This window comes from Panthera onca, chromosome B3 (genome assembly GCF_046562875.1).
Source record: "Panthera onca isolate mPanOnc1 chromosome B3, mPanOnc1 haplotype 2, whole genome shotgun sequence".
NCBI lineage: Eukaryota > Metazoa > Chordata > Mammalia > Carnivora > Felidae > Panthera > Panthera onca.
This window is the reverse complement of record NC_138344.1, coordinates 144,320,828-144,346,963: the sequence shown is the minus strand read 5'-3', so window position 1 is coordinate 144,346,963 and position 26,136 is coordinate 144,320,828. Positions and strand designations below refer to the sequence as shown.

Genomic DNA, 26,136 nt, shown 5'->3' with positions numbered 1-26,136 from the left:
AAATGTGGTGTATGTATATACATAATGGAATATTATTCAACCTTAAAGAGGAAGGAAATTCTGACACATGCTACAACATGGATAAACCTTGAGGACATTATGCTAAGTGGAACAGACCAATCACAGAAGTTCAAGTATTGTATGATTCCACTCATATGAGGTCCCTAAGAGGAGTCAAATTCATAGAGACAGAGAGAAGAATGGGGGGTGCCAGGGGCTGGGGAGGAGGAGAGGGAGGTTAGTGTTTAAAGGGGACAGAGTTTCAGTTTGGGAAAATGAAAAGTACTGGGGATGGATGGTGGTCACGGTTGCACAACAAGGTCAATGTACTTAATGCCACAGAACTGTACACTTAAAATGCTGAATTTTATGTTATGTACATCTTGCAACAATAAAAAAATCCAAGTTTTGGATATCATCACTTATTAACGCTAATAGTGAAGTACTTAATAGCAACCCACAGAAGAGCCAAGACAGCTTTCCTTCCTGATCCCCTGCTGCTGTATTACAACTCTGGACAGTAAACAAAACCCAAACAATCATCCATATGGGCAGTGTGGTTGCACATTCTTCTAAAAGGGAAGAAAGGAAGAAAAACCTTTTAAAATTCTTACCTCCGCTTGCATACTCCATGATTAGGTACAGTGTTTTGTCAGTTTCAATGACTTCGAACAACTTCACTGGGGGAGGGGAAAGAATACAGGAAAAAAAGAAACAAATGTCTTTATGCATATACAATGTACATATAAACTGTAACTATGAACGGTAACTTTTTCCCGGTTAAAGATTTTTATAACTGGCCTTCAAAGAATGTTCTTTGGGAATTTTATCACACACAACAACGGACTTTTAAAAGCATGAAATTCCATAAGAACACTTTCTGGGTGCTCAAGTGATGTGACTCTGGCATGCACTCAGCAGCCTAGGCAGTGCACCTGTGCGTATCTCCTCCATCCTCGTCCTGTGCTGTGTCTACACTGGCTAGCTGCCTTCCCAGCAGCTCCGCCTTTCCCCTCAGGAAGAGTTCTTATTTCACATCTAACCTGCAGGAGCTGCTTAGATCTACTCTACTCTTCCAAGTTTAAGTCTGTTCACTTGTCATTATGGCTTTAAGGGTATACAGAACAATTCCACGTGAGATTTTTGTTCACTTGTTCTCAGAGAAGAAGGTTCTTTTGTTACTATTCTGAAGCCAGAGATGGAAAATGTTAGAAGGGATTATGCTATCATTAATTGAAAAGAACTTTTTAAAGAATTATTTACAATGGGTCAATGTGACTGCGCTATAGCAGTCTCTTGTTACAGATAAAAATAATACTTCTATTACTGCTAATTTACCAAACCAAATCAAATCAATCAGAAATATACACATTTAAAAATCAAACTGAAGTACATGTCTAAAACTACTGAATCACTTTTTCCATATCTACTTTATTTTGGTAATGCATACTTGAAAGTTCAACTTACCAAAAAACGGGGGAGGGTGTGCTAGTCTCTTTTACTGCAGACTATTTTCTGACACTTTAATATAGAGCATCAGACCAAATAAAGTGTCTAACATAGTATGCAATGTTTGTTGAGCTGATGAATAAAACTATTATATCATTTTTTTTTTTAATTTATTTTCAAGTTAGTTAACATATAGTGTAGTCTTGGCTTTAGGAGTTGTATCATTTCTAAAATGTTATATTCAGGTTGTCAGGAAAAAGAATTTAAAGAAATTTAAGGCATATATGCTGGTAAACCATCAACATTATCAATGCAAATACTGGCTCTTCTGCAAAAGCTCTCTGAATCCAATACAAATTTAAAATTTTAGAAATTCATACCTATTATCAAAGATATGTTATTTAGGAGTAAGTAGAGAGAAGTCTAATCAGGACACAATTTAACTAAATAAAACACAAAATATGTTTAAGTTAGCAAGTTCTAGGCTGCTGTGATTGGTTATTTGGTGCAAAGCTGGAATCTGAAATCGAGAGTTAGCTAACCACAAAGGGCTGAAATGAAAAGTAAGGAAATGTTTTCTTCCCACTATTATATTCCTTGTTCTATTTCTCCAAACATGTATTTATTGACTCTAAGATTTTCACATTTTAACTAACATCACTAATAATAAGATGATGGCTTGGTAGCATTTTTTTTTCCTTAGCAGTATGTGAAACTAATAATGCCTTTTAAATAATGTGGCTTAGACCTGATGAAACAGGGTGTAAGCTTTTCCCTCCTGTGGTTCCATTTTATTTTCTATTCTTATGCCGTAAGAATTCTTGATAGGGTCGCAACAACATGGGCAGAACTAGAGGGTATTATACTAAGTGAAATTAAAGACAAATATCACTCCCACTCATATGTGGGATTTAAGATACAAAACAGATGAACAGAAGGGAAGGGAAGCAAAAGTAATGTAAAAACAGGGAGGGGGACGATACATAAGAGACTCTTAAATATAAAGAACAAACTGAGGGTTGCTGGAGGGGTCCTGGGTGGGGGGACAGGCTAGATGGGCAAGGGGCATTAAAGGAGGACATTTGTTGCGATGAGCACTGGGTGTTATACGTAGGGGATGAATCGCTGTATTCTACTTCTAAAATCATTATTGCACTATATGCTAACTAACTTGGATGTAAATTAAAAAAAAAAAAAAAAAAAAAAGAATTCTTGAAAGGGTATCCTTAGCATCAAATATCATCCCTTCTAATTCCTAGAACTGATTTTGATATTAAGTTGGCTGTCAAGTGGCTGTCTTAACAGCTATTTCACTCTTGAAATAATATTTTTAGATTGTAGGAGATAGCATTGTGCAAAAAAAAGTATTATTTTAAAAGAGCTCTATTATGTTATATGTGGGATCAAGCTTTCATTGAGATGTATATACAAAATACTAAGTAATTTGCATACGTTTGCCTTGTTCCAACAATTATGATGAGAGCAGGACCACAGCCCTTCCTCATCCTAACTCACTCACTTATTTTTAAGTAAGCTCTACACCCAACATGGGGCCTGAACCCATGACTCCAAGATCAAGAGCTGTGTGCTCTACTGACTGAACCAGCCAGGCGCCTCTCTACCTTTTTCACTCCCACCTCATCCCACCTAGCACAAAGCTATGCACACAAAGGGCACATAACACAAATTTGTACTGAACAGAACAATTCCTATCAAAATTCCATTAAATAGCAGGTAACCTGTATTTTTAAAAATACAACTCAATATACAAATAATTTCTTAAGAACAATGCCATGGCAAAAACTGTTATACCTTTGAAACCTTAACTCTGACTTATAATTCCCTTCTCTATGAAATAAAATTACGTTATGTTCTAATATGCACTAAAAATTAGAAAATTATAATCTGATTACAGATGTTTCTACTGCATTAAGTTTTAAATTCAAGTGTTTAATACCTAAGCTTTTGATGTCTTCAGCAGTTTCAAAAACTTAATACAAATGATCAAAAATTTGTATAAACACAGATTTTACGAAAAGTGTACCTGGGCTGGGAGGAAGGAAGGAATCTCCTACCACTCCTGGGACATATGTTTAGACACAAAATGGAATGCATTTAGACCCAAAAGTATTTAAGAAAGCAGAAAGTACCTATGTTTGGATGATTTAAAATCTTCATTATTCTTACTTCTCTGAAGAGCTAAAAAACAAACACATAATCCCCCAACACAGGTTATTAAACATTCTATTCCACTGTTGTAGTACAAATTTAAATCTCTTAGATAACTGATCCATTGCTAACGTTCAACAGTCCACATCTAACACTAGTATGAGAGTCCAGGGTAGCTATAAATGCTTCAGTTTTATCTCCTGAAAAAGCAGAAGTCCCAGAGGAGGATGATATGACAATCTGCATTATATTTTGCTATCCTGAACGCATGAGACCATTTAGGCAAGAACAGTCTGTGATGAAACTTAGTCTGATTCAGTATCTACCCAGGGGCAGATACTGCAAATCCATACATGTACAGTCCCAAAGAACTACATCACAAGTGTATTCGACTGATAATTCCAAGTAATTCTACAAGAAGACTTTGAACAAAACCACTCTGGGAAATCCTTGTTGGAGAAGGCAGGTAATTTAGCATGGAAGTTGTGGCAGACTGTGACACTAATGATCCTACTGAGCCCTGTCTCACATGTTCACACTTTTGTGTGGGCTGTGTGACCTGCTCTGGCTCTGGCCTATGGGACAGTACCAAATTTGAAGAAAAGGCTGGATAAGCGGCTGAATATCAGGGCTTGTTCTCTTGGAATGATGTTGGCATGAAATGAAGAGGCCAGTCCAGACTCTTTAAGGATGAAAGGCTGTATGTAGGAAAAGAGCCACTGTTCCAACAGAGGACAGCCCCATCAACTTGTCAACCGAATGCTGCCATACAAGTGAACCCAGCAGATGCCATAACAAAAACCACCCAGGCAAGCCGAGAGCTGTCCAGCCATCACAAAGAATAAGGAGAAATATTAACCTGTCGTATACACATGTGCTGTAAATTCAGAAGAGGGGCACAGGGTACGGCCTCGGCTAGTATCAGAAGATCTCAGAAAGTAACAATTCTAGAGACCATCTTATTCCACCCTCTTGCAAACAGGTGGAAACCAGGAAAGGGGAGGAAAAGATCTCCGAAGGTCCTGCTCTCTTTCTGTAGGGAACTGGGCTACTAGAACCAGGTCTCCCAACACCCAGTATCCATAACCTATGAGAGGCATGGGCTGAGCAGAATTTGGGAAGGAGGAGCAGCTGACTATGTGGAAAGGAATCTGGGGAGAAATCACAGGGGTCTTACCGTACTTGCCCTGCCCACCACATCTAATCTAGAATTGAATCGGCACCTAACAGCTAAGAGCATGGAGATGGGCATGGATGTATCTGACCTATAAACCGAGCTCAGAGCCTAAAAACACGGGGTCAGAAGAGTAAGATTCCTTTCCTGAAGGCTGGGTCATCTCTAAAGGCACTTTTCTCTCCAACACAAATCTCTTCTGTTGCTGCTGTGGTCATTCTCACATTTTATGTTCTTAGATGAGAAGTAACTACCCTGACTACCACTCAGGCTTGAGTTTGTAGTTTCCCTCTGTCAAGCCAACATAGAAACCCTGTTTTCCAATCCACTATAGTTGAATTTGTAGCATATAATCTGAAACTCCCAGTTATTTCCACAACTGCTAAGTTAGAAGAGCTCCAAGTTAGATACAAAGCCAAAACAAGTTAGGACACTGCATTTTGAATGAAACCCATGCTTGCTCCTCCCACCTCAGCTCCAGCCACCCCAACTCCTGTGACTCCTCTCAGGTAGGAGAGCATACAAAGCTCCTTCCTTCCTTAGAGTCTCTTCTTTCTGTTCTTGAAGTCTCAGGCAGATCCTCTGTAAACCTCACCTGAGAAGATCTTTGTTTTACATCATAGCGGTCTGTTTGCTTCCTCATTACAATGTCTTTCAAGTGTAAGGACACACTTTTGGTGGACCTGTGGGGAGGGGGCACATCAGTGTCCTTTCACTACTGTACTTGAGACCAAGCCTGGCACACAGCACTCCTCTGGCACACGTACTGACCACCAAGCAGTGTGGTTTCATAGTTCTGCTGGCAGGAGGGCAGGTCAAATGAAGGTGATCAGTTTTAAATCCCTACTGGCAGTGCAGCACTGAAACAAAGTACTCAGGGCCAAGCAGCAGGAAAAGATGATGCAGTATTCCAGGAGCCCAAGGGAGGCAAGAGCTCACTTTAGTAACCAGACTTGTGCAGGACTTAACAAGAGGTCTACAGCAGAAAATGAGCTCAGTGTGCTTTGGACACATGAGGAAAGATATGGCGTGACCAATTAAGACTATTTAAGGGGGTGCCTGGGTGGCTCAGTGGGTTGAGTGTCTGACTTCAGCTTGGGTCATGATCTGATGGTCTGTGAGTTTGAGCCCCGTATCGGGCTCTGTGCTGACAGCTCGGAGCCTGGAGCCTGCTTTGGATTCTGTGTCTCCCTCTCTCTCTGCCTCTCCCCAACTCATGCTCTCTCTCAAAAATAAATAAAACTTGAAAAAAAATTTAAAAAAAAAGACTATTTAAGGAAGACCAAAGGATCCATCTGGCAGAACAGTGCATTTCCGAGTATGGTTTTCAGGTCACCTGCATCAGAATCATAAGGATATGCAAACTGCAGGTCCCTGGGCCCTACCTCTCGCTAGATCAGAAATGGGACTGAGAATCGTACTTAAACAAACATTTTTTTAAACGTTATTTTTGAGACAGAGAAAGTGTGAGTGAGCAGGGGAGGGACAGACAGAGAGAGAGGAAGAGAGAGAATCCCAACCAAGCAGGCTCAGAGCCTCAAACTCACTGAGATCATGATCTGAGCCAAAACCAAGAGTTGGACACTCAACCCTGAGCCACCCAGGTGCCCCCCACCCTTTTTGAGAGAGAGAGAGAGAGAGAGAGAGAATATGAATCTTGAGTGGGCATGGAGTCTGACGTGGGGCTCGATCCCAGGATCCTGGGATCATGGCCTGAGCTGAAACCAAGAGTTGGATGCTCAACCGACTGAGCTACCCAGGCGCCCTGAGAATCTTTCTTTCAACAAGCATCCCAGGTATGGTGGTTTTAAAATTCTTTTTTTAAAGATTTATTTTTTAATTCTAAAATTTGTGGTGTCCACAAATTCTTTGATAATCCTCCCTGCAAAAGATAGAATGTAATATCCTTGCCTTTGAGTGAGGGGTATACTTAGTGACCTGCTTTGAATGAACTGAGTAAGGCAGAAGTGATGGTGGGGGGCATTCAGAGATTGACCAGGTCCTGAAAGGCACATGGCACCCTCCAGGTCTCACAGATCACTTGCTTGTGTGTCACGAGGACGTTAAACCCTCCGATGGACAGACCCAGATGGCAAGGTACTGAGGCCTCATGCCCACGGCCTGTGAGGAAATGCAGCCCCTAGACAAAGCCAGGTGAGAGGGCTCCTCTGGAAGCAGAGCTGCGAGCCCCAGTCAAGTCTGCAGATGCCTGTAGCTGTGGCTCCTACCAAAACTCCCCGGGAGCCCCTGGGACAGAACTACCCCCTTAAGTCACTCCCTAACACAAGACTCGAAGAAACTGTGAGATAACAAATGGCTTCATTTAAGTTGCTAAGTGTTGGAGTGATTTGTTAGAGAGCAGTAGACGACTAATCTACTACAGACAACCCATGACTTACAGCAGAGGGTATGCCGAGGGAAGCGCTGTGAAACCCAGAGGAAAGGTGAATGGGGCCCGACGGAGGGATGGGTAGTACAGCATTCTTTTAAAAGTTTTGTTATTGGGGCGCCTGGGTGGCGCAGTCGGTTAAGCGTCCGACTTCAGCCAGGTCACGATCTCGCGGTCCGTGAGTTCGAGCCCCGCGTCAGGCTCTGGGCTGATGGCTCAGAGCCCGGAGCCTGTTTCCGATTCTGTGTCTCCCTCTCTCTCTGTCCCTCCCCCGTTCATGCTCTGTCTCTCTCTGTCCCAAAAATAAATAAATAAATGTTGAAAAAAAAAAATTAAAAAAAAAAAAAGTTTTGTTATTATACTGAAATCTTGCCATTTGCAACTACGTGGATGGAACTAGAGGGCATTATGTTAAGCGAAATTAGTCAGAAAAAGACAAATATATGACTTCACTCATATGAGGACTTTAAGATACAAAACAAATGAACATAAGGGAAGGGAAGCAAAAATAATATAAAAACAAGGAGGGGGACAAAACAGAAGAGACTCCTAAACACAGAGAACAAACAGAGGGTTGCTGGAAGGGTGGGGGGATGGGCTACATGGGTAAAGGGCATTGAGGAAGACACTCGTTGGGATGAGCACTGGGAGTTATACATAGGGGATGAATCACTGAAATCTACTCCTGAAATCATTATTGCACCATGTGCTAACTAACTTGGATGTAAATTATAAAAAATAGATTATAGAAAGAAAAAAAAGTTTTATTATAAAAGGACACTTGAAGAGAAATCACCCGTTTCTACCATATTAATTTACCTTATTTCTCTATATTCCTTTTCAATCTTATGCAGAGGCTAGTTGTAAAAAAAACAAAATGAAAAAACCACTGAAATGGATAAAGTGACCAATCTGCATCCTCCTAACATCTCCATGTCCTCTAGGAACTGGTCACCCAGGAGGAGAACAAACATGTTCGAAGGCAAAGATTCAGGATCCTGGTGATCAGAATACCAAGGACACCAAATATACAGTACCAGAGAGTAAAGAAATGTCCCAACAGCCAGGACTTGGGATGCCCAGAAATGATCTTTGGAAAAAGACAATTTACCAAGTAATGTAAAATGAAGTGAGAACATAAAAAAAGAGCATGAAGGGTGGGGAGGAAGGGGTCACATAAAACTGGGGTCAAGGCTCGCCTCTCCAGATACACAGGTACAAGACAGGAGGAACAGGCTGTAACGTGGACGGCCTGTGCTTTTCATGGCAGCTGAGTGACAGGCTGAACGACAACTTAGGTGGTAGAAATCATGAAGCAAACATAATGACCACCCTCTTCTTTAATAGAAAACAGCCATATTATAAATCTAAGATTCACGAGTAATTATTAGCAGTCTTGGATAAAGAGAAGGAGACACAGTCAAGAAACATCCAGAGGGTAAAGGAGACAGAAGCCAAGGGGACGCTGACACCTCGGGTGCCACTCTGAGACAGAGAAGATGTGATGGTCTGAGCCACAGCACAGCAGGGCAGACTGAGCTGGTTTCGGACAAGCAGTGCGAGGGGTGCTGGAGGCCAGTGAAAACAGCATAGTATGTGTGTCCGGACCTCAGGAAAAAATTCTGGGCTAGAGATAAACTCTGTAGAATTACCAGCATAGAGATGACATCCTTGGAAGGACGCAACACTGCCTAATTGTGCAGAATGAAAAGACAGAGACACCGAAAAGCAAACATTTCAAAGAGGAAAGAGCTGGGGTCCACAACAGAGACTCAGACAAGGCAGCCAGAGATCATGAGATCCGGACACCGGGGTCTAATGCCTACCACAGACCTACACGCGGGGGCGGGAATCTATTGACCAACAGCATACCAGGTCCTGGGGCATCTCGAGGGTGCTTTAGGAAGGAAAGACGGAAACGTGATATACCTGCTCTTCCTCTTCACTGTGCAGGAATCTCTGTTCCTCTGTTTTACTATGCTGCTCCCTGCAGCTTTGCTCAATGAAAGGATAAATCAAAGCCCCTCTCAGATAAAACCAAGGGAGAGAGGCTGGCAAAAACCTACAGAGTTTAATGAAGAAGGAATTGTGAAGAAAATGCATTGGTGTGAAAAAGGAAAAATACAGGTCTTCGCTTTTCTGTACACGGAGTATCTCTGGAAGGACAAACAGAAACTGATGCTACTGGTTGTCCCAGGAGCAGGATCAGGGTGACTGGAAGTCAAGGGCTGAATGAAGACCATTCCTTCTATACTTTTTTCTGTCCTTGAACTTTGAATCACATAACTGTATTTAATCTCCCTTCCCTCAATTAATCTGATTTTTAAGAAAAAAGGTTGAGAATGAACAAAGCTTTTTGTTTTTTGTTTTGGCTAAAAGGGGAATTCTTAAAAAAGACAAGGTAGCTGGAAATTGCTGTGTTTTGATCTCTGGTAACAAGAAGAGCAAATCCTATTCCTTCTCACCATGTGGGTGGGAGGCTGCTGGTGGATGAAAGGCAAGCGAGTCTTCTAGGGAGAGTCTCTGAAGTCAAGTAAATGTGACAGCCAGTGCCATAAGGCAAAATTTAAGACAGGCAGAGATTCCAGTTGCTCTGAGAACCACCCTGACATTAAATGTCTTGAAATAAAGAACAGAATAGGAAAGTTAACAGATGATAGGGAAATAAGGTAATTAGCAGCATTATTAAAGACCATCTAACAACACTAGCCAAAAGCAATGACCTCTCCTACCCAAGAAGAGATGTCTAGAGATGTGGGGATATGACACGTCTGGGTGTATTACAATGCATTTAACTAGGATTTTACTGATGTCATGTAGGTTACTAATAAATTTATGCCATTATAACATTAAACTGAACATCCTTGTGCAGTAGTGCCCCGCCCCTCGACCTTATCTGCAGTTTCAGTTCCCTATGATCAACCTCAGTCCAAAAGCAGATGATGCTCCTTCTGATGTATAGTTAAAAGGTCGGGAGTAGCTGAACGCTGTCATATGCCTACATCACTCACCTCACTTCACCTCATCACTAGGCATTTTATTATCTCACATCATCACAAGAGAAGAAGGGGAAGTACAGTACAGTAAGATGTTTTGAGAGAGACCACATTCATAGAACTTTACTACAGTACATTGTTATTATTCTACTTTATTATTAGTCATTATTGCTACTCTTACTATGCCTAATTTGTAAATTCAACTTTATCACAGCTGTGTGTGTGTATAGGAAAAACGTAGTATATGCAAGTTTGGTACTATCCATAGTTTCAGATAGGGAGTCTTGGAACATGCCCCTCTTGGATAAGAGGGGACTATTGTATATACATTCTTGTACACTTATGCAAATGTACTGGCAAGGTAGAGTCTTAGAAAGCGAATGGGGGCCAAAGGGCATACACACTTTTTTTTTTAAGATTTTATTTTTTAAAGTAATCTCTACAACCCAGCGTGGGGCTCAAACTCAAAACCTCAAGATCAAGAGTCACATGTTCTACCAGCCAGACACCCCCAAAGGGCATGCATGCCTTTAAAGCTTTGTTAGTGCTATATTACTAGATTGAAATATATTACACTATTGGCAACAATATGTGGTTTCCTATTTCTCTACACTCTTGCCAACACTATGCATCACTAGTTTTTTTTGCAGATCTGAGTGATGAGAAAATGGTATCTACAGGATGTTGAACATTTTTACTTGAATACTGACCATCTGTCCTATTAATTACTTAAGTATATCTTTCGATTATTTTCCACAGATTATATACTCCTGTTCGCTGATTTGTATGACCTTTTATGGAGTTAAGGAAGTAAGACCTGTGTCTGCCAAGGCAGGCACTGTTGGTTACTTATCCAAACTCATCCCTGCCCTCTTCTGTTTGCCTCTCTTCTCTGTGAAGTTCCCAGAAGCAATCCTTTCAACTTTTTTAGCTATTTCACCTACTGTTTACCTACTTATTTCTAAAAAGCCAGAATGTAATGCTTCCTTAATTTTCCATTTTAGACGTTTTCTTGTAGCTACCTACTATAGCGAGCATTTTCAACTCTGGCCATTTGCTGCCTTACTTCTAAATAGCCTGCTTGCACTGCTGTTCACGGATTTGTTTAGCCCCTCCCCAACCCCATTATCTACTGAATTTAAGTAGGCTACATACCCAGTGTGGAACTCAATGTGGGGCCTGAACTCATGACCTTGAGATCAAGACCTGATCTGAGGTCAAGAGTTAGATGCTCAACTGTTTGAGCCAGCTAGGTGCCCCTTTACTGATTTCTTAATATGGGCAGTGAAGACTTCACTCTCTTATGTCCTTCCCCACGGTATGTCCCTTCCCTCCTTCTTCCTAATCAGTTATGATAGCATTTGGCTAAATCATTGTTTACGTTATATAAATATTTACGTGGATGGAATGCATTTCCATCTTTTTTATTTATTTTTGGTTTCCTTGGAGCCAATAACTTCCTTGGTAATTTTGTTCACTTAAGTTTTTTTAAGTTTGTTAAATAAATAATTTTGAGAGAAAGAGAGGGAGAGAGAGAATCCCAAGCAGGCTCCATGCCATCAGCATGAAGTCCAATGCAGAACTCAATCCCATGAACCATGAGATCATGACCTGAGCCGAATCAGGTCAGATGCTGAACCAACTGAGCCATCCAGGTGTCCCTGTTTACTTAAGTTTTCTATGTATCCCTCACTTTACTAATTCACCCTTAAACTCTGTGACAGAGGTATAAATCTTTCAAAATACTTTCACAGTTAAGTAATTTTTTTTCCTTATAGATATTCATATTTTGAAGGCCTCTGCCCTGTTCTCAAGGCCCACTCTGTTGGATTTCCTGTTCTGGATCCTACACTTGTCTCTTTCTTGGTATTCTCTCTTGTTGTGGTGAAATATATCCCACCAATAGTTCCCAAGTGAGGGTAAGTAAATGGTTAATTTTAAGACCTTGCATGCCCCAGAATATTTGATTCTGTCTTCACATGTGATTGACAGTTTGGCTGGGTAAAGAATTATATATTAGATTTTTCTTGGGGCTCCTGGGTGGCTCAGTCCATTAAGCATCCAGCTTCGGCTCAGGTCATGATCTCCTAGTTCATGAGTTCGAGCCCCGTGTCAGGCTCTGTGCTGACAGTTTGGAGCTCAGAGCCTGGAGCCTGGTTGGGAGTCTGTGTCTCCCTCTCTCTCTGCCCCTCCCCTGCTCACACTGTCTCTCTCTCCCCCTCTCAAAAAAAAACATTTAAAAAAACCCAATAGATTAGATTTTTCTCTCAGAAAAATTTCCCCTCAACTTTAAAAGGTGTTTTTTGAAAAGATGTTTATTTATTTTGAGAGACAGAGACAGAGCTTGGGCAGGGGAGGGGCAGAGAGAGAGAGGGGGAGAGAGAGAATCCCAAGCAGACTCCATGCTCAGTGTGGAGCCTGACTTGGGGACTGATTTCACGAACTGGGAGATCATGACCTGAGCAGAGATCAAGAATCGGACACTTAACAGACTGAGCCACTAGATGCCCCCTCAGCTTCAATGACATATAATTAACATGTGACACAGTGAAAGTTTAAGGTATAAAATGTAACAATCTGAAACACCTATATTTTGTGAAATCCTTACCAAAATGAAGTCAGTTAACACACCCTTCGCCTCACATAATTACCATTTCGTTGTTGTCATGGTGGTGCTACGTCCACAGCAGTGTCGAACATACAACACAGTATTGTTAACGCCAAACACTGTGCTGTACGTGAGATCCCTGGACACTAACCATCTTTAGAACCGGGGAAGTTTTTTTTTTTTTTTCATTTTGAGAGAGACAGAGACAGCGCAAGTAGGGGTGGGGCAGAGAGAGAGGGAGGGAGGGAGGGAGGGAGGGAGGGAGAGAGAGGGAGAGAGAGGGAGAGAGAGAGAGAGAGAGAGAGAGAGAGAGAAGAGAGAGAGAGAGAGAGAGAGAGAGAGAGAGAGAGAGAATCCCAAGCAGGCTCCACACCGTCCGTGCAGAGTCCAACTCGGGGCTTGAACTCACGAAACTGAGAGATCACCACCTGAGCTGAAACCGAGAGTCGGATGCTTCACTGACTGAGCCATCCAGGCGCCCCATAACGGGAAGTTGTATCCTTTGTAGCCACCTCTCCCCATCTCCCCCACCCCCCACCCCCCACTGCCTACTCTCTGCTTCTAGGAGTTCGGTTTTTTAAGATTCTACATAGAAGTGAGAACATACAATATTTGTCTTTTTCCATCTCACTTGTTTAACTTAACATAATGCCCTTGAGATCCATCCACGTTGCCTCAAATAGCAAGATTTCCTTTTTCGTGGCTGATTGATATTCCTGCATGAGTGTGTGTGTGTGTGTGTGTGTGTGTGTGTGTGTGTGTAATCTCACATCTTCTTTATCCATCGTTTTGTATGTTAATGTTTTGGCTAGTGAAGGTCAGATATCTCTTTGAGACAGTGACTTCATTTCCTATGGATGTACACCCAGAAGGGAGACTGCGAGATCATAAGGCAGCTGTCCTGTTAATTGTTTGAAGACTCTTCATACTGTTTTCCACAGCAGCTGCAACAGTTTGCATTCCACCAATGAAGAGTGCCCAAGGGTCGCTACTTCTCCACAACCCGGCCAGCATTTATCCCTTTCTGGTAACAGCCATTCTAACAGATATAAGGTGAGAAAGATCTCATTGTGGTTTTGGTTTGCATTTTCCTGATGATGAGTGAGGTTGAGCACCTTTTCATGGACTTACTGGCTATTCCAATGTCTTCATTGAAAAAAGGTAGGTTTTTGCCCATTTTAATCAGATCATTCGGGTTTTTTGTTTGTTTTTACTATTGAATTGCAGAAGTTCCTTATCTATTTTAGATATTAATTCTTTACCAGATATATGGTTTGCAAATATTTTCTCCCATTCTGTGGGTTCCCTTTTCATTTTGTTGACTGTTTCTTTTCCTGAACTTCTCCACTAGTTGATTTTTGCTTTTGTTGCTTGTGCTTTTGGTGTCATGTCCAAAAAATCACTGCCAAAGCTAACGTCCAAGAGCTTTTCCCTATGTTTTCTTCCAGGAGCTTTATGGTTCAGGTCTTCCGTTTAAGTTCTTCATCCACTTTGAATTAATTTTTGTCAGTGGTGTAAGATAGGGGTCCAATTTCAATCTTTGCCTGTGAATATCCAGTTCGCTCAGAATTTTAAAGGCCTCACTCCATTATCTTCCAGCTCACAACAATGCAGAATAGTGTGATGCCATTTTGGTACAATTCTGTTTGTGACCTAATTTTTCCTCTTCATTCTCCTTAACCTTGATGTATTTAAATCTTAATGGTACCAGAGATTTAATATCTGTGCTGCATTAGCATTCATTAGATATACTGTGGGCCTTTAGTCATTTTGCACTGGGCACCAAGCCTCTCAATCTGGAAGTTCAGATTACACGGTTCTGGGAAACTACCTTTTGCCATTCCTTGATAACTTCCTCTCCTATCGTCAGTTCTTTTTATCACTCTTCTTTATCACAAACTACACCTCCTGGATAGATACTTCAATTTAAAAAAAAATTTTTTTAATGTTTATTTTTTGAGAGAGACAAAGACAGAATGCAAGTGGGTTGGGGCAGAGAAAGAGGGAGACACAGAAGCAGAAGCAGGCTCCAGGCTCTGAGCTGTCAGCATAGAGGCCGACACGGGGCTTGAACCTACAAGCTGTGAGATCGTGACCTGAGCCGAAGTCGGACACTCAACCGACTGAGCCCCCCAGGTACTCCCAGATACTTCAATTTTATACCATATCTTCCTCCATTCTCAAAGTCTTTGAATTTTTGTTACTTTTTGAGAAATTTCTTTGACTTTATTTTCCAACCCTTTTATTGACTTCCTTCCCAATACCATAAATTACCCTTCCTCAATGGTCCTTTTTCAATGCATCATGTTCTTTCACAAATATAATGATTGTTATTGTACTGTCTTTCTCTTTCAAATCTTTGAAAACACAAATTATAGTTTTTCATTTCTTTTAAGTAGTCTAGTTTACTCTTCCAGTTTTTCTTTTTCATTTCTGTTTGTTTTAGTCTCTGGTTATTCTCAAGTATCTGGAGATTTCTGGTTGTCCTTCTATATTTCCATATTTAAGAGAGGCACCTCTCAAAAATTCTCTCAAAGATAAATAAATAAACATTAAAAAGAGGGGCGAGTGCCTGGGTGGCTCAGTCGGTTAAGCATCTGACGTAGGCTCAGGTTGTGATCTCACAGTTCGTGAGTTTGAGTGCTGTGCTGACAGCTTGGAGCCTGGTTTGGATTCTGTCTCCCTCTCTCTTTCTGCTCCTTCTCCGTGCTCTCTCTCTCTCTCAAAAATAAATAAACGTTAAAAAAAAAAAAAAAAAAAAAAGAGAGAGAGAGAGAGAGAGAGCGAGCCCCAAAACTCTGGACTAAGTGTTATGTATATGAGGGCTGGACCACAAGATGACTGGGCAGAGATTAAAGAGCTTCAGTAGAAAATACTCAAATGTCTGTATCTGTATTTTCTTTTCTTTCTTTTTCTTTTTCTTTTTTTTAAGGGGGGGGGGGTAGGGGCAGAGAGACACAGAGAGAGACAATCCTAAGCAGGCTCGGCACTATCAGCACAGAGCCCAATGCAGGGCTCTAAACCACAAGCCTTGAGATCATGACCTGAGCCAAAATCAAGAATCAGATGCTTAACAGAATGAGCCGTCCAGGTGCCCCGTATCTATATTTTCTTGAAGTCAATTTTTCCAGAAAAGAAATCTCCTATTTCCTTTTCAGGCAATATACAAGGGGCTAACAAAGTTCTGGGAAGTGAGCAAAGAGGGTGGGCCCCTGTTTGAGGTATGGGGTCCCCAGTCTAGAAGCTCTTAGATTCACCCTCTTCAGAAAACTGCCCACTATCTACAAGGGCAGAGAAGGGGAAGATGCCTAACTGGGCAGGCTGCAAAAGGTGGCATAGGGCCCCTGCACAAATTTTCGGCCAATCTTTCCGTTTCCAGTTCTACTTGTAACTCCACCCACAAAAGGAGTTAGAACTTATTTCTCAGCGTTCTGAATCCTGTGGCATGACTCAGCATGATTCTTTTTGCTACCAGTCTCTATCTACCTCCACCCTTAACTCCTGCTTGTAGGGGCTTGGTTTCAGCTCAGTCTGGGTTGCTAATCTATTAAACATCACACACACACACAACACACACATGGGCGCATGCCATCTGGCAAAACTAGGTTCAATTCTTTGTCAGCTAGTCTTCTATTCTGTCACTTCTTTTTTTAATTCCTTCACCACTATTTTATTTAGTAAATGGGGGGAGGGAGCAAAGATAAATATACTAATGTTTAATTCTAAGTCCTATATGCTAATACTTTTAATTTCTGGTTTTTGAATACATGTGATATTGAACTGTAGTTTTCTTCCCTTTTTCCAATGCATTTTGACAGTGTTTCTAAATGTGAGAAAAGAATTAGTAATTTCCAGGGCCCCTGGGTGGCACAGTCAGTTAAGTATCTGACTTCGGTTCAGGTCATGATCTCAGTTTGTGAGTCTGAGCCCTGCATTGGGTGAGCCTGAGCCCCACTTCAGGCTCCACACTCTCTCTGCCCCGGCGGGATCTCTCTCTCCTTCTTTCTCTCTCCCTTCCCCTGTCTCTGTCCCTCATGGGATTCTCTCTTTCTCCCTCTTTGCCCGTGATCACTTGTGCTCTCTCTCAAAAGTTTAAAAAAAAAAAAAAAAGTTAGGAAGTTCCCCTTCTTTCTTAAGTTCTGAAATAGCTGGAGAGAAATGGTACTATCTATTCACTGAAGGTTTGAAAGAAGTCAAGCATGAAATCCTGGGTTTGGCAATTTGAGGCGTGCATCTGGCCTTTTTACCACTTTCTCAATTACTTCTATAGTTACCGGTGCAGATAGATTCTTTCCTAGAGTTAATTTTGGTAACTTATGTTTTCCTAGAACACTATCCATTTCTTAGGTTGGTTCTAATTTATTTGCACAAAAGGTTCCCTTGTAATAATTTTAATTCTTCTCTATCTAGTCTTTTCCATGCCCTTCATTCCATACTTGATATTTTCTCTCCCTTTCCCCCACTAAGTTCCCTAAGGTAACGAGGTGGTTTATCTTTTTTATTGCCTCCCTTTTCATCCCCCCTCAAAAACAACAACAAAAACCAAAGCTTTAGATTTCTCTTTTCTTCTGTTTCTCAAATTCGTGAATTCCTGCCTTTATTAGTTCCTTACGTTATTATTAATACTTCCCAAGATTTTGTTCCCTCTTCTTAGTTTAATATTTAATGTATTCATAGTCATTCTTTCTTGTTTAATAAAGTGTTTAAAGCTACAAATTTTTGGGGCGCCTGGGTGGCTCAGTCAGTTAAGCGGCCGACTTCAGCTCAGGTCATGATCTCGCGGTCCGTGGGTTCGAGCCCCGCGTCGGGCTCTGTGCTGACAGCTCAGAGCCTGGAGCCTGTTTCAGATTCTGTGTCTCCCTCTTTCTCTGACCCTCCCCTGTTCATGCTCTCTCTCTGTCTCAAAAATAAATAAATGTTAAAAAAAAATTTTTTTTTAAATAAAAATAAAAAAATAAAGCTACAAATTTTCTTGAGCATCAAAAACAGTATTCTTTAGGTTCTGATATGTAGTTTATTAGTGTTAATACGTCTAGATATATTCCAATTTTGGTTTGCATTTTAATAAATGACCTATGAATTCTGTGTTTTAAGTTCCACATGTTTGTACTTTTGTTTATTTCTATTTTTATTGGTTTCTATTTTTACTGCTCTTCATTCAGAAAATGTAGTCTGCAGGGTTGCCTGGCTGGCTCAGTTGGTAGAACACGTGACTCCTGATCTCTGGGTCATGAGTTCAAGCCCCACGTTGCTCATGGAGCCTATTTAAAATTTAAAAAAAAAAAAGAGAGAGAGAGAGAGAGAGAGAGAGAGAGAGAGAGAAAATGTAGGCTGGAAAGATCTATTAGGCTTATTAATCATATTAACAGAAGCACCGCTTACAGTTGTGCAAGTTATGTATCGCGCAACTCTGAAGAAATCACTCACCTTGTAGTCATCATAGATTTTGACAGCTATTACAATAATTTCCTGGCACATAGTTATAACATATCCTAAGAAATGGGTGCGTTAAAAAAACTCCACAAAGTTATAATATAGGCCAATATACTGAGATCTGTATCTTTTTTCTCCTACTTAATGTGTTATGCATGGCCTGAGAGACGTAAGTCTCCTTTGTCACTCATGTGTTCCTGTTAATTTATAGCTCAGATTTTACCTCTCAGGTATTTTGGGGTTCTATTTATTATGTGCCACTAAACTAATAATATTAAAAATATGAAAATAAATTTAAAACAACTGCCTTTACAACAACAATTGCTAAGCGACCCAGAGTAACCACTTCAGAAGAACAAAGAGTGTGTGTACCAGGTGTGTGCAGGCATGGAAACTGCACTGCACATCAGTAGGGAGAGGAGGCACTAGGGGGTAAGTTGAAGCACATACCAAAAAACACGAAGTTGGATCCCTACGCCACAATACACACAACTTCCAGACGGATTAGAGATTATAAAAACTTTAAGACAATAGAGAAATACCTTTATGGTCGCAGGTATGGAAGAATTTCTTTTTTAATTTATTTTTGAGAGAGAGAGAGAGAGAGAGAGAGAAAGAGAGACTGAGAATGTGCACGTGAGTGGGGGGGTGGGCAGAGAGGGAGACAGAATCCCAAGCAGGCTCCACGCTGTCAGCACACAGATCATGACCTGAGCCAAAACCAGGAGTTGGATGCTCAACCAACTGAGCCACCCAGGAGCCCCTGAAAGAATTTCTTAAAAAAGACACAAAACCCACAAACCTTTTAAGAGTGATCAGTTCAGGTGCATTAAAATTAAGAACCTCTGCTTTTCATCAAAAGACAACATCAAGACAATAGAAAGATAACTGGAGGAAGACATCTGCCATGTATGTTAGTATCCAGAATAATCTCCTAAAATGATTAAGAAAAAATTCCACTTGAAACTGAATGAAAGATGCAAAGAGGCACTTGACAGAAGAAACAAAAACTAGTAACAATATGAAAAGATACAAGACTTCTTCAGAAATGTTATTTTTATATCCACCAGATTGGCAAGAATTTAAAAATCAGACAAATTCAGATTTTGATGAGGATGTGATGTTACTTGTACTGTCTCCTATATGTTACTGGTGGGAATGCCAATTAAACAACTGCTCTGGAAACCATTTGGCCAGCTCCAATAAACAGACCCTGTGAACCAATAATTCTACCACTGGAGATGTATTTATCATTAAGAAACTGTCGCACAAGTATACCAGGACAACTCATAGCAACAGTATTTGTTATTACAAATAGCTAAGAGCAACTCAAATGTCTCTGAATCAGAGAATGGATATATAATTCATGGTGTATGCATGTAAAATAATTCTATATAATCATGAAAATAAGCACAGTAGAGAAAGTGATTGTGAGTTAAATATTTCAACATGGAACACAATTTGGACAAAAGAAAGCAAATAGAAAGATACATAAAATGTGATTACATTTATATAGTATTTTAAAACTTTACAACACTTTGGAAAAGATAAAAAAATAAAACCTTTACAACTATTTTGATGAGGGAATCCACATATGGCAAAATTATAAAGACAACCAAGAAAATGACACAAAAATTCTTGTCAGTGGTTACCTGGTAGGTGAGAAAAGATAAAGAGGAGTAAGTTTGAGAGGGCCACAGTGGGAATGATTTATAGGTACTGACGATGATCTGTTTCTTGAGGTAAAAGGGTGTTCACTTCCTATAATGTTTACACTGTAAACATCTGACATTATTTTTTTCTTTAAAAAAATTTAATGTTCATTGATTTTTGAGAGAGAGAGACAGACAGACAGACAGAGCATGAGGTGGGGAGAGGCAGGGAGAGAAGGAGACACAGGCTCCTAAGCAGGGTTCAGGCTCTGAGCGGTCAGCACAGAGCCCGACACAGGGCTCAAACTCACTGAGCCGAAGTTGGATGCTTAAGGATGCTTAACTGACTAAGCCACCCAGGCACCCTTTTTCTTCTTTTTTTAATGTTTATTTATTTTTGAGAGAGAGAGAGAGAGAGAGAGAGAGAGGCAGAGAGAGGAGGAGACAGAGGATCCAAACCAACCTCCGTGTTGACAGCAGAGAGCTTCAAAAGTGGGGCTCAAACTCACAAACCATGAGATCATGACCTGGGCTCAAGTTGGCAGTTAACCAACTGAGCCACCCAACCCAGGTGCCCGACATCTAACATTTCCTTGTGTAAAGCATTTAATGAAAATTAACTGAATTTTAAATAATTGCTTAGATTTAGCTGGTTAATAAAATTAAGCAGTTTTTAAAAATTTAAAATAAGAGCAGCAGCAATGTGGATTTTTAGGATTATATATTTCTAAGACAAAGATTCTCCTACTCCCAAAACCCCAGGTTCTGGTGGTCAAGATTCCTGGAATCAGGGTACTATGAGAAAATATTAACTCAGTGTTAAAATAAATTTGGTAATTAATAAAGAACAGATTTCACTGGGCATCTACTGTATGCAAGCTGAACTTCAGTATGCTCCTTTGCTGTCCTTCCCATATGGAAGGTGCTGGGCCTGATTCCTTCCAAAGGGACATGGTGGAAAAAGACTATCTGAAGTTAGAGCTTTAGGTTCTAACACCAGTGCAGTTGCTTCCTCACTGGATGACTGAATAAGCTACAGAATGTTAGAAAACTTCAGCCTGCTCATCTGTAAAATATAGATAAAAATAGCTATGTCACAGGTCTGACGTGAGAAACAGGCAATGTGTGATGTAGGTGGTGTGCACAGTCATTAAAAATCTGATCTCTGGAGCATGATACCTGGCCCTAGCCTGGCTCTAGCAATGACCAGGTCTAGGTGACGTGACCTTCCTGGGACTCTGGTACCCACCCAGTTAAAGGAGCTGGATATGTGGGAGGCTTGGAATAGTATCCGGCACATGACAAACAGTATGGGGTTGTGATTCTGGCTGCTACTGTTACTGTTATGATTCTTTCCCAAAGGCCTAATTTGTGCCCAATTTTCAATTTTCTGTAAATGGGTCCATGTTATGCTCTAAGTTTAACCTATTTAAAATATTTTGCTCTTGAGTGACTTTTCTAAAATAACATAATGAACCATGGGTACATTTGTATAATTGGTATAATTTATAATTTATAAATTATAATTTATAATTATTATAATTTATAAAAATAAATCATATATATAAATTATAATTTATAATTATTATAATTTATAAAAATAAATCATATATTCTTAATTCACAATCTACTTTAAATATCAAGCTGCATTATTTCCTGCCAAAGCATAAATAAGGCTGGCAATAAATTAAAAAGTTCCTCCTTTGCAACTTCGTGGATGGAACTAGAGGGTATTATGCTAAGTAAAATTCGTCAGAGAAAGACAAATATGAGTTCACTCATATATATGAGAACTTTAAGATACAAAACAGATGAACATAAGGAAAGGGAAGCAAAAATAATATAAAAACAGAGAGGGGAACAAAAACATAAGAGACTCTTAAATATGGAGAGCAAACAGAGGGTTACTGGAGGGGTTGTGGGAGGGGGGATGGGCTAAATGGGTAAGGGGCACTAAGGAATCTACTCCTGAAATCATTGTTGCACTATATGCTAACTAACTCGGTAAATTAAAAAAAAAAAAAGTTCCCCCTAAAGGAGTGACAACATGGAAGCTGTATTTTCCTACATTTTTTTTAAAGTTTATTTATCTCTTTTGCAAGCAAGAGACAGAGACAGAGACAGGGAGAGGGAGAGGGAGAGGGAGAGGGAGAGGGAGAGGGAGAGGGAGAGGGAGAGGGAGAGGGAGAGGGAGAGGGAGAGGGAGAGGGAGAGGGAGAGAGAGAAAACGCACGAGCAAGCGGGAGAGGGGCAGGGAGATACAATCCCAAGCAGGCTCCAAGGAGAGCCCAATGTGGGGCTCAAACTCATAAACTGTGAGATCATGACCTGAGCCAAAAACGAAGAGCGGGATGCTTAACTGACTGAGCCACCCAGGCGCCCCTTTTCTTGCATTTCTACTACAGCTTTTGAAATGAAAACATATACATAAAAATTTTTTTTCATTTTATTTTTAGAGAGAGAGCGTGTGTACATGTGCAGGGGAGGGAAGGAGGGGGGAGGGAAGGAGGGGGGAGAGAGGAAGTGGGGGCTCCGGGAGGGAGGGAGAGGGAGGGAGGGAGGGAGGGAGGGAGGGAGAGAGAGAGAGAGAGAGAGAGAGAGAGAGAGAGAGAGAGAGGAATCTCAAGCAGGCTCCATGCCCAACACGGAGCCCAATGTGTGACTTGATCCCAGGACCTTGGGATCATGACCTGAGCCGAAATCAAGAGTCCAACACCTAATCGATTGAGCCACCCAGGCACCCCATACATACATTTTTATTCTCATATTTTGAATATGTATAATGAAGAAGGGTTGTAGATTTCATTTACCATACTCTGGTTTGCTTTAGTTTACCAGACTCATTATACTGATCTGGATGCAGACACTGTACTGTAAGTAACAGGATTTTTGTTGTAACTACTTTTGTTAACGGCTTGAACTGCGAGTTTGCTACAAGTCAATCTGGAAAGAAGCGGTATTAAGAAAGGAAAGGATAACAGAGCTGTCCAATGAAAAAGATTCCCAAAAAGACTTGTGCTTCACCTGATGGAAAAGGGGAAGGAAGGAAGTCCAGAGATTGGATATGGAAGCATTCCCAGGGAAAGAAAGAGGTGGCGAGAAGGAGGAAATACTGGCACTGGCAGTACAGCAGTGTCTAAGACTTAGAACACTGAGGGAGGTCATCTTTAAAACAGGTGACCTTGTGGAAGATAGGAGAAATTAAGAACTTAGAGGGGAACCAAATGACGTCCAGAGGCCATTCTCACCTGGGCTGTGCACTCTGTGATCCTCCTCTTTGCCCCAGGCCTATCAAATCAGAATTGGTGGGGGGAGGGCTGTTTCTGAAGGAAACATGGGCTTTTTTCTTTTTTAACTCCACAGATGATTCTAGTGCACAGCAAGCGGTGGAAATTACTGGTTTAAGGAGGCTGAAGCAAAAGTGACCCAAACAACCCAGTGGTGGTAACAGTAAAAGTAATTGCACCGTACCCCACATGAAAAGCATGAACTGGTTCTCTCTCCGCCTTCAAAGTGTACAGTTCTCTGATTTGTCCCACAACTAACATTCTCTGGGATGCCAAAAAGGCCACTACTGTCACAGAGCTCTGAGCATTAGCAGTGACTCCAAAACAAACACTAGCTTTAAAAAGAAAACAGGCTGAGGAGCCTGGGTGGCTCAGTCGGTTAAGTGTCCGGCTTCAGCTCAGGTTCTGATCTCATGGTTTGTGAGTTCAAGCCCCATGTCAGCCTCTGTGCTGACAGTGTGGAGCTTGGAACCTGCTTCGGATTCTGTGGCTCCCCCTCTCTCTGTCTCTCCCCTGCTTACACTCTGTCTCTCTCTCTCTCTCTCTCTCAAAAATAAATAAATGTTAAAAAAGAAAATAGGCTGAGTGGGTGTTAAGTAGGATTTCCCCACAAACACCCTCATAAAAGGAATCTATAGCCAATAATATTTTAATAAACCTTAGGCAACCTACTGTATATTTTGCATATACTTGAACTTAATGCCTTTTTTTCCTTCATTATTTTTTACCAATTTTTTTTTTTTTTTTTTTTTTTTTTAAAGCACAGGGATTTCCCTTTCTCTCCTACTAAAAGTCTGGATTGAAGAATGGTACTTGAATCTTACTCAAAAAATGCTTTGTTCCTGAGTCAGCAGGATCAACTAAGGGATGGATGCCCCACTGAAGGCCTGTCATGTATTTTACCTGGATGAAGACATCCTTACCCAGTTTATGAAGCACCAAACTAGAAGTGAGGGCTAATACAGAGGACTCACTATTCAAAAATACCTCAACAGACTGGAATTGTGGCAGAAAAACCAATAAAATGAACTTTAGCAGGAATCAAATTCAGGTAAGGAAAAAAAAAATCAGGGGTGCTTGGGTGGCACAGTGGGTTAAGCTTCTGACTCTTGATCTTGAGTCCACATCGGGCTCTGCTCTAATGGTGTGGAGCCTGCTTGGGATTCTGTCTCTCCTCTGTGCCCCTCCTTCGCCTGTGTATAAGTGCTCTTTCTCAAAATGAATAAATAAACATTAAAAAAAAAAAATCAGTTGTAGGAATCAGATAAACTAGGCCTATGTTGAGGGCAATTACTGCAGCTGGCCCAAGAGGCTGAGTATTGACTTTGGAGAAGGGACCAAGAAGACTCACTCAAAACAGCTGGCTATGTTTGCAGTGGTAGAATGACCCTCCACAGCTCCATATGGCAGAAGAGAGAACAGTGTTGTAGATGTTTCTAGAAGACAGATGCTAGTGCCAACTAAGGGGAAAAATTAACTAGAGTCATCCAGCATGAACAAGACAGTATAAGGAAGTGTGCCTCTGTCCCTAGATGTGTTAAAACTGGCTAACTAACCAGATATCATAAACGCATATTTTAAACAATTATTTCATTGCATGTTATAAATCTCTTACTTTTAATTAAGTGGTTCCAGTTTAAGAAAAAGGAATTACTGCTTCAATCGATTATGGCAGAGTATGGTGACAACTAAGTTTCTGCCACCGAGAAGAATATTTCTCACATAACAAAATATTAGAAGAACCCAAGGGAAGGATGGAGAGTCACTGAAAAGTTTACTGCACACAGATGACTGTTCCTTACAAGAGCCAGGCACCAAGGGCTCCGGTGGGGCCCAACGTGAGCTCTGGTGCATCTTCCTGCACTCAGCTCAGGGCCCTGCACCACCCTGCACACACACAGCTCTCCGCAGCCTGAGAGTGCACTGCGTCCTGGGCTGTGCACGCAGTCTTGCCAACAACGAGTGAGGGTCCCCAGAACACGATGGGACTGCGAAGGTCTTTCCATCTTTTTTACTTGGCAAAAAAATACTGAGATCCTTCGAACCTAGGTAAAATTTTACTGCAAATCACACGGGTTCACCCAGAGTCCACTGCACTTATCTGACCCATCACAGAGCTTGGTTCAGGAGGTCACGATGTATCTTTCTTTCTTCCTTCCTTCCTTTCCTCCCTTTCTCTCTCTCTCTCTCTCTTTCTTTCTTTTTTAATGTTTATTAATTTTTGAGAGAGAGAGTGAGCACAAGCAGGAGAGGGGCAGAAAGAGAGGGAAACAGGATCTGAAGCGGGCTCTGTGCTGACAGCAAGAGAGCCCGATGCGGGGCTCAAACCCAAGAACTGCAAGATCATGACCTTAACTGAAGTCACATGCTTAACCGACTGAGCCACACAGGGGCCCTGGACACGATGTTTCTTAAGTGAATTAGTAAAAGGCCACCCCTATTTTTCGTTTGAAATCTACAGGTTCTTGAAATACTATCTCCTCAGCCTGTGTTTTAAAATGTAGGTTACTCAGATATGGTGAGCCAAGACATCAGGACAAGCACTGAAAGGAGGCCACGCAGGGCCACATGGGGAAGCACCAGGGTCAGTCAGGATGTAGAAGGAGCAAGAGGGAATCATGGGAAAGAGTCTTCATCTTGGTTTCCACAGGAAAGGAAAGCCCAGGCAGGGTAACAGACTGGGGACTGGCTTGTCTGAACCATTTCAGGAGCCTCTCGGGTACAAATACAGTTTCTAATTATCTGGCACCTAGCCCTAGGATGATTAGGGCAGAGGAACTCCTGGAGTTTAGGAGCCAGATAAAGGTGATGGTTCTGAGTATGAGCTCTGGATTAATTCGTTTGCATATGAACAGTACACTCACAAGGGAGCAGTCTATTTCTAGGAATCAGCTGCCCTGGGAGGGACAGTCTATGACAGGTCAACACAGCCCCAAGTGCAGGAGCATCAAGAAAACAGAAAATAAGCATCTGGGGGGC

General features: G+C 41.2%; 1 protein-coding gene across 16 annotated transcripts in view; it reads right to left on the bottom strand.

The window, feature by feature from the left end:
* MARK3 (microtubule affinity regulating kinase 3) overlaps window positions 1–26,136 on the bottom strand; it is a 113,416-nt gene that overhangs the window by 38,498 nt on the left and 48,782 nt on the right. For 12 of the 16 annotated variants that reach the window (XM_078447803.2, XM_078447805.2, XM_078447804.2 and 9 more), the window contains 2 exons: window positions 3,600–3,648; window positions 615–680 (listed from right to left, as the gene is read on the bottom strand). In XM_078447803.2, coding sequence (XP_078303929.1) covers window positions 615–680; window positions 3,600–3,648 — 115 coding nt within the window. Of the gene's footprint in view, window positions 1–614; window positions 681–3,599; window positions 3,649–5,387; window positions 5,463–26,136 lie in introns of those variants that run through there. The other 4 variants (XM_078447816.1, XM_078447817.2, XM_078447813.2 and 1 more) reach the window with 3 other exon arrangements.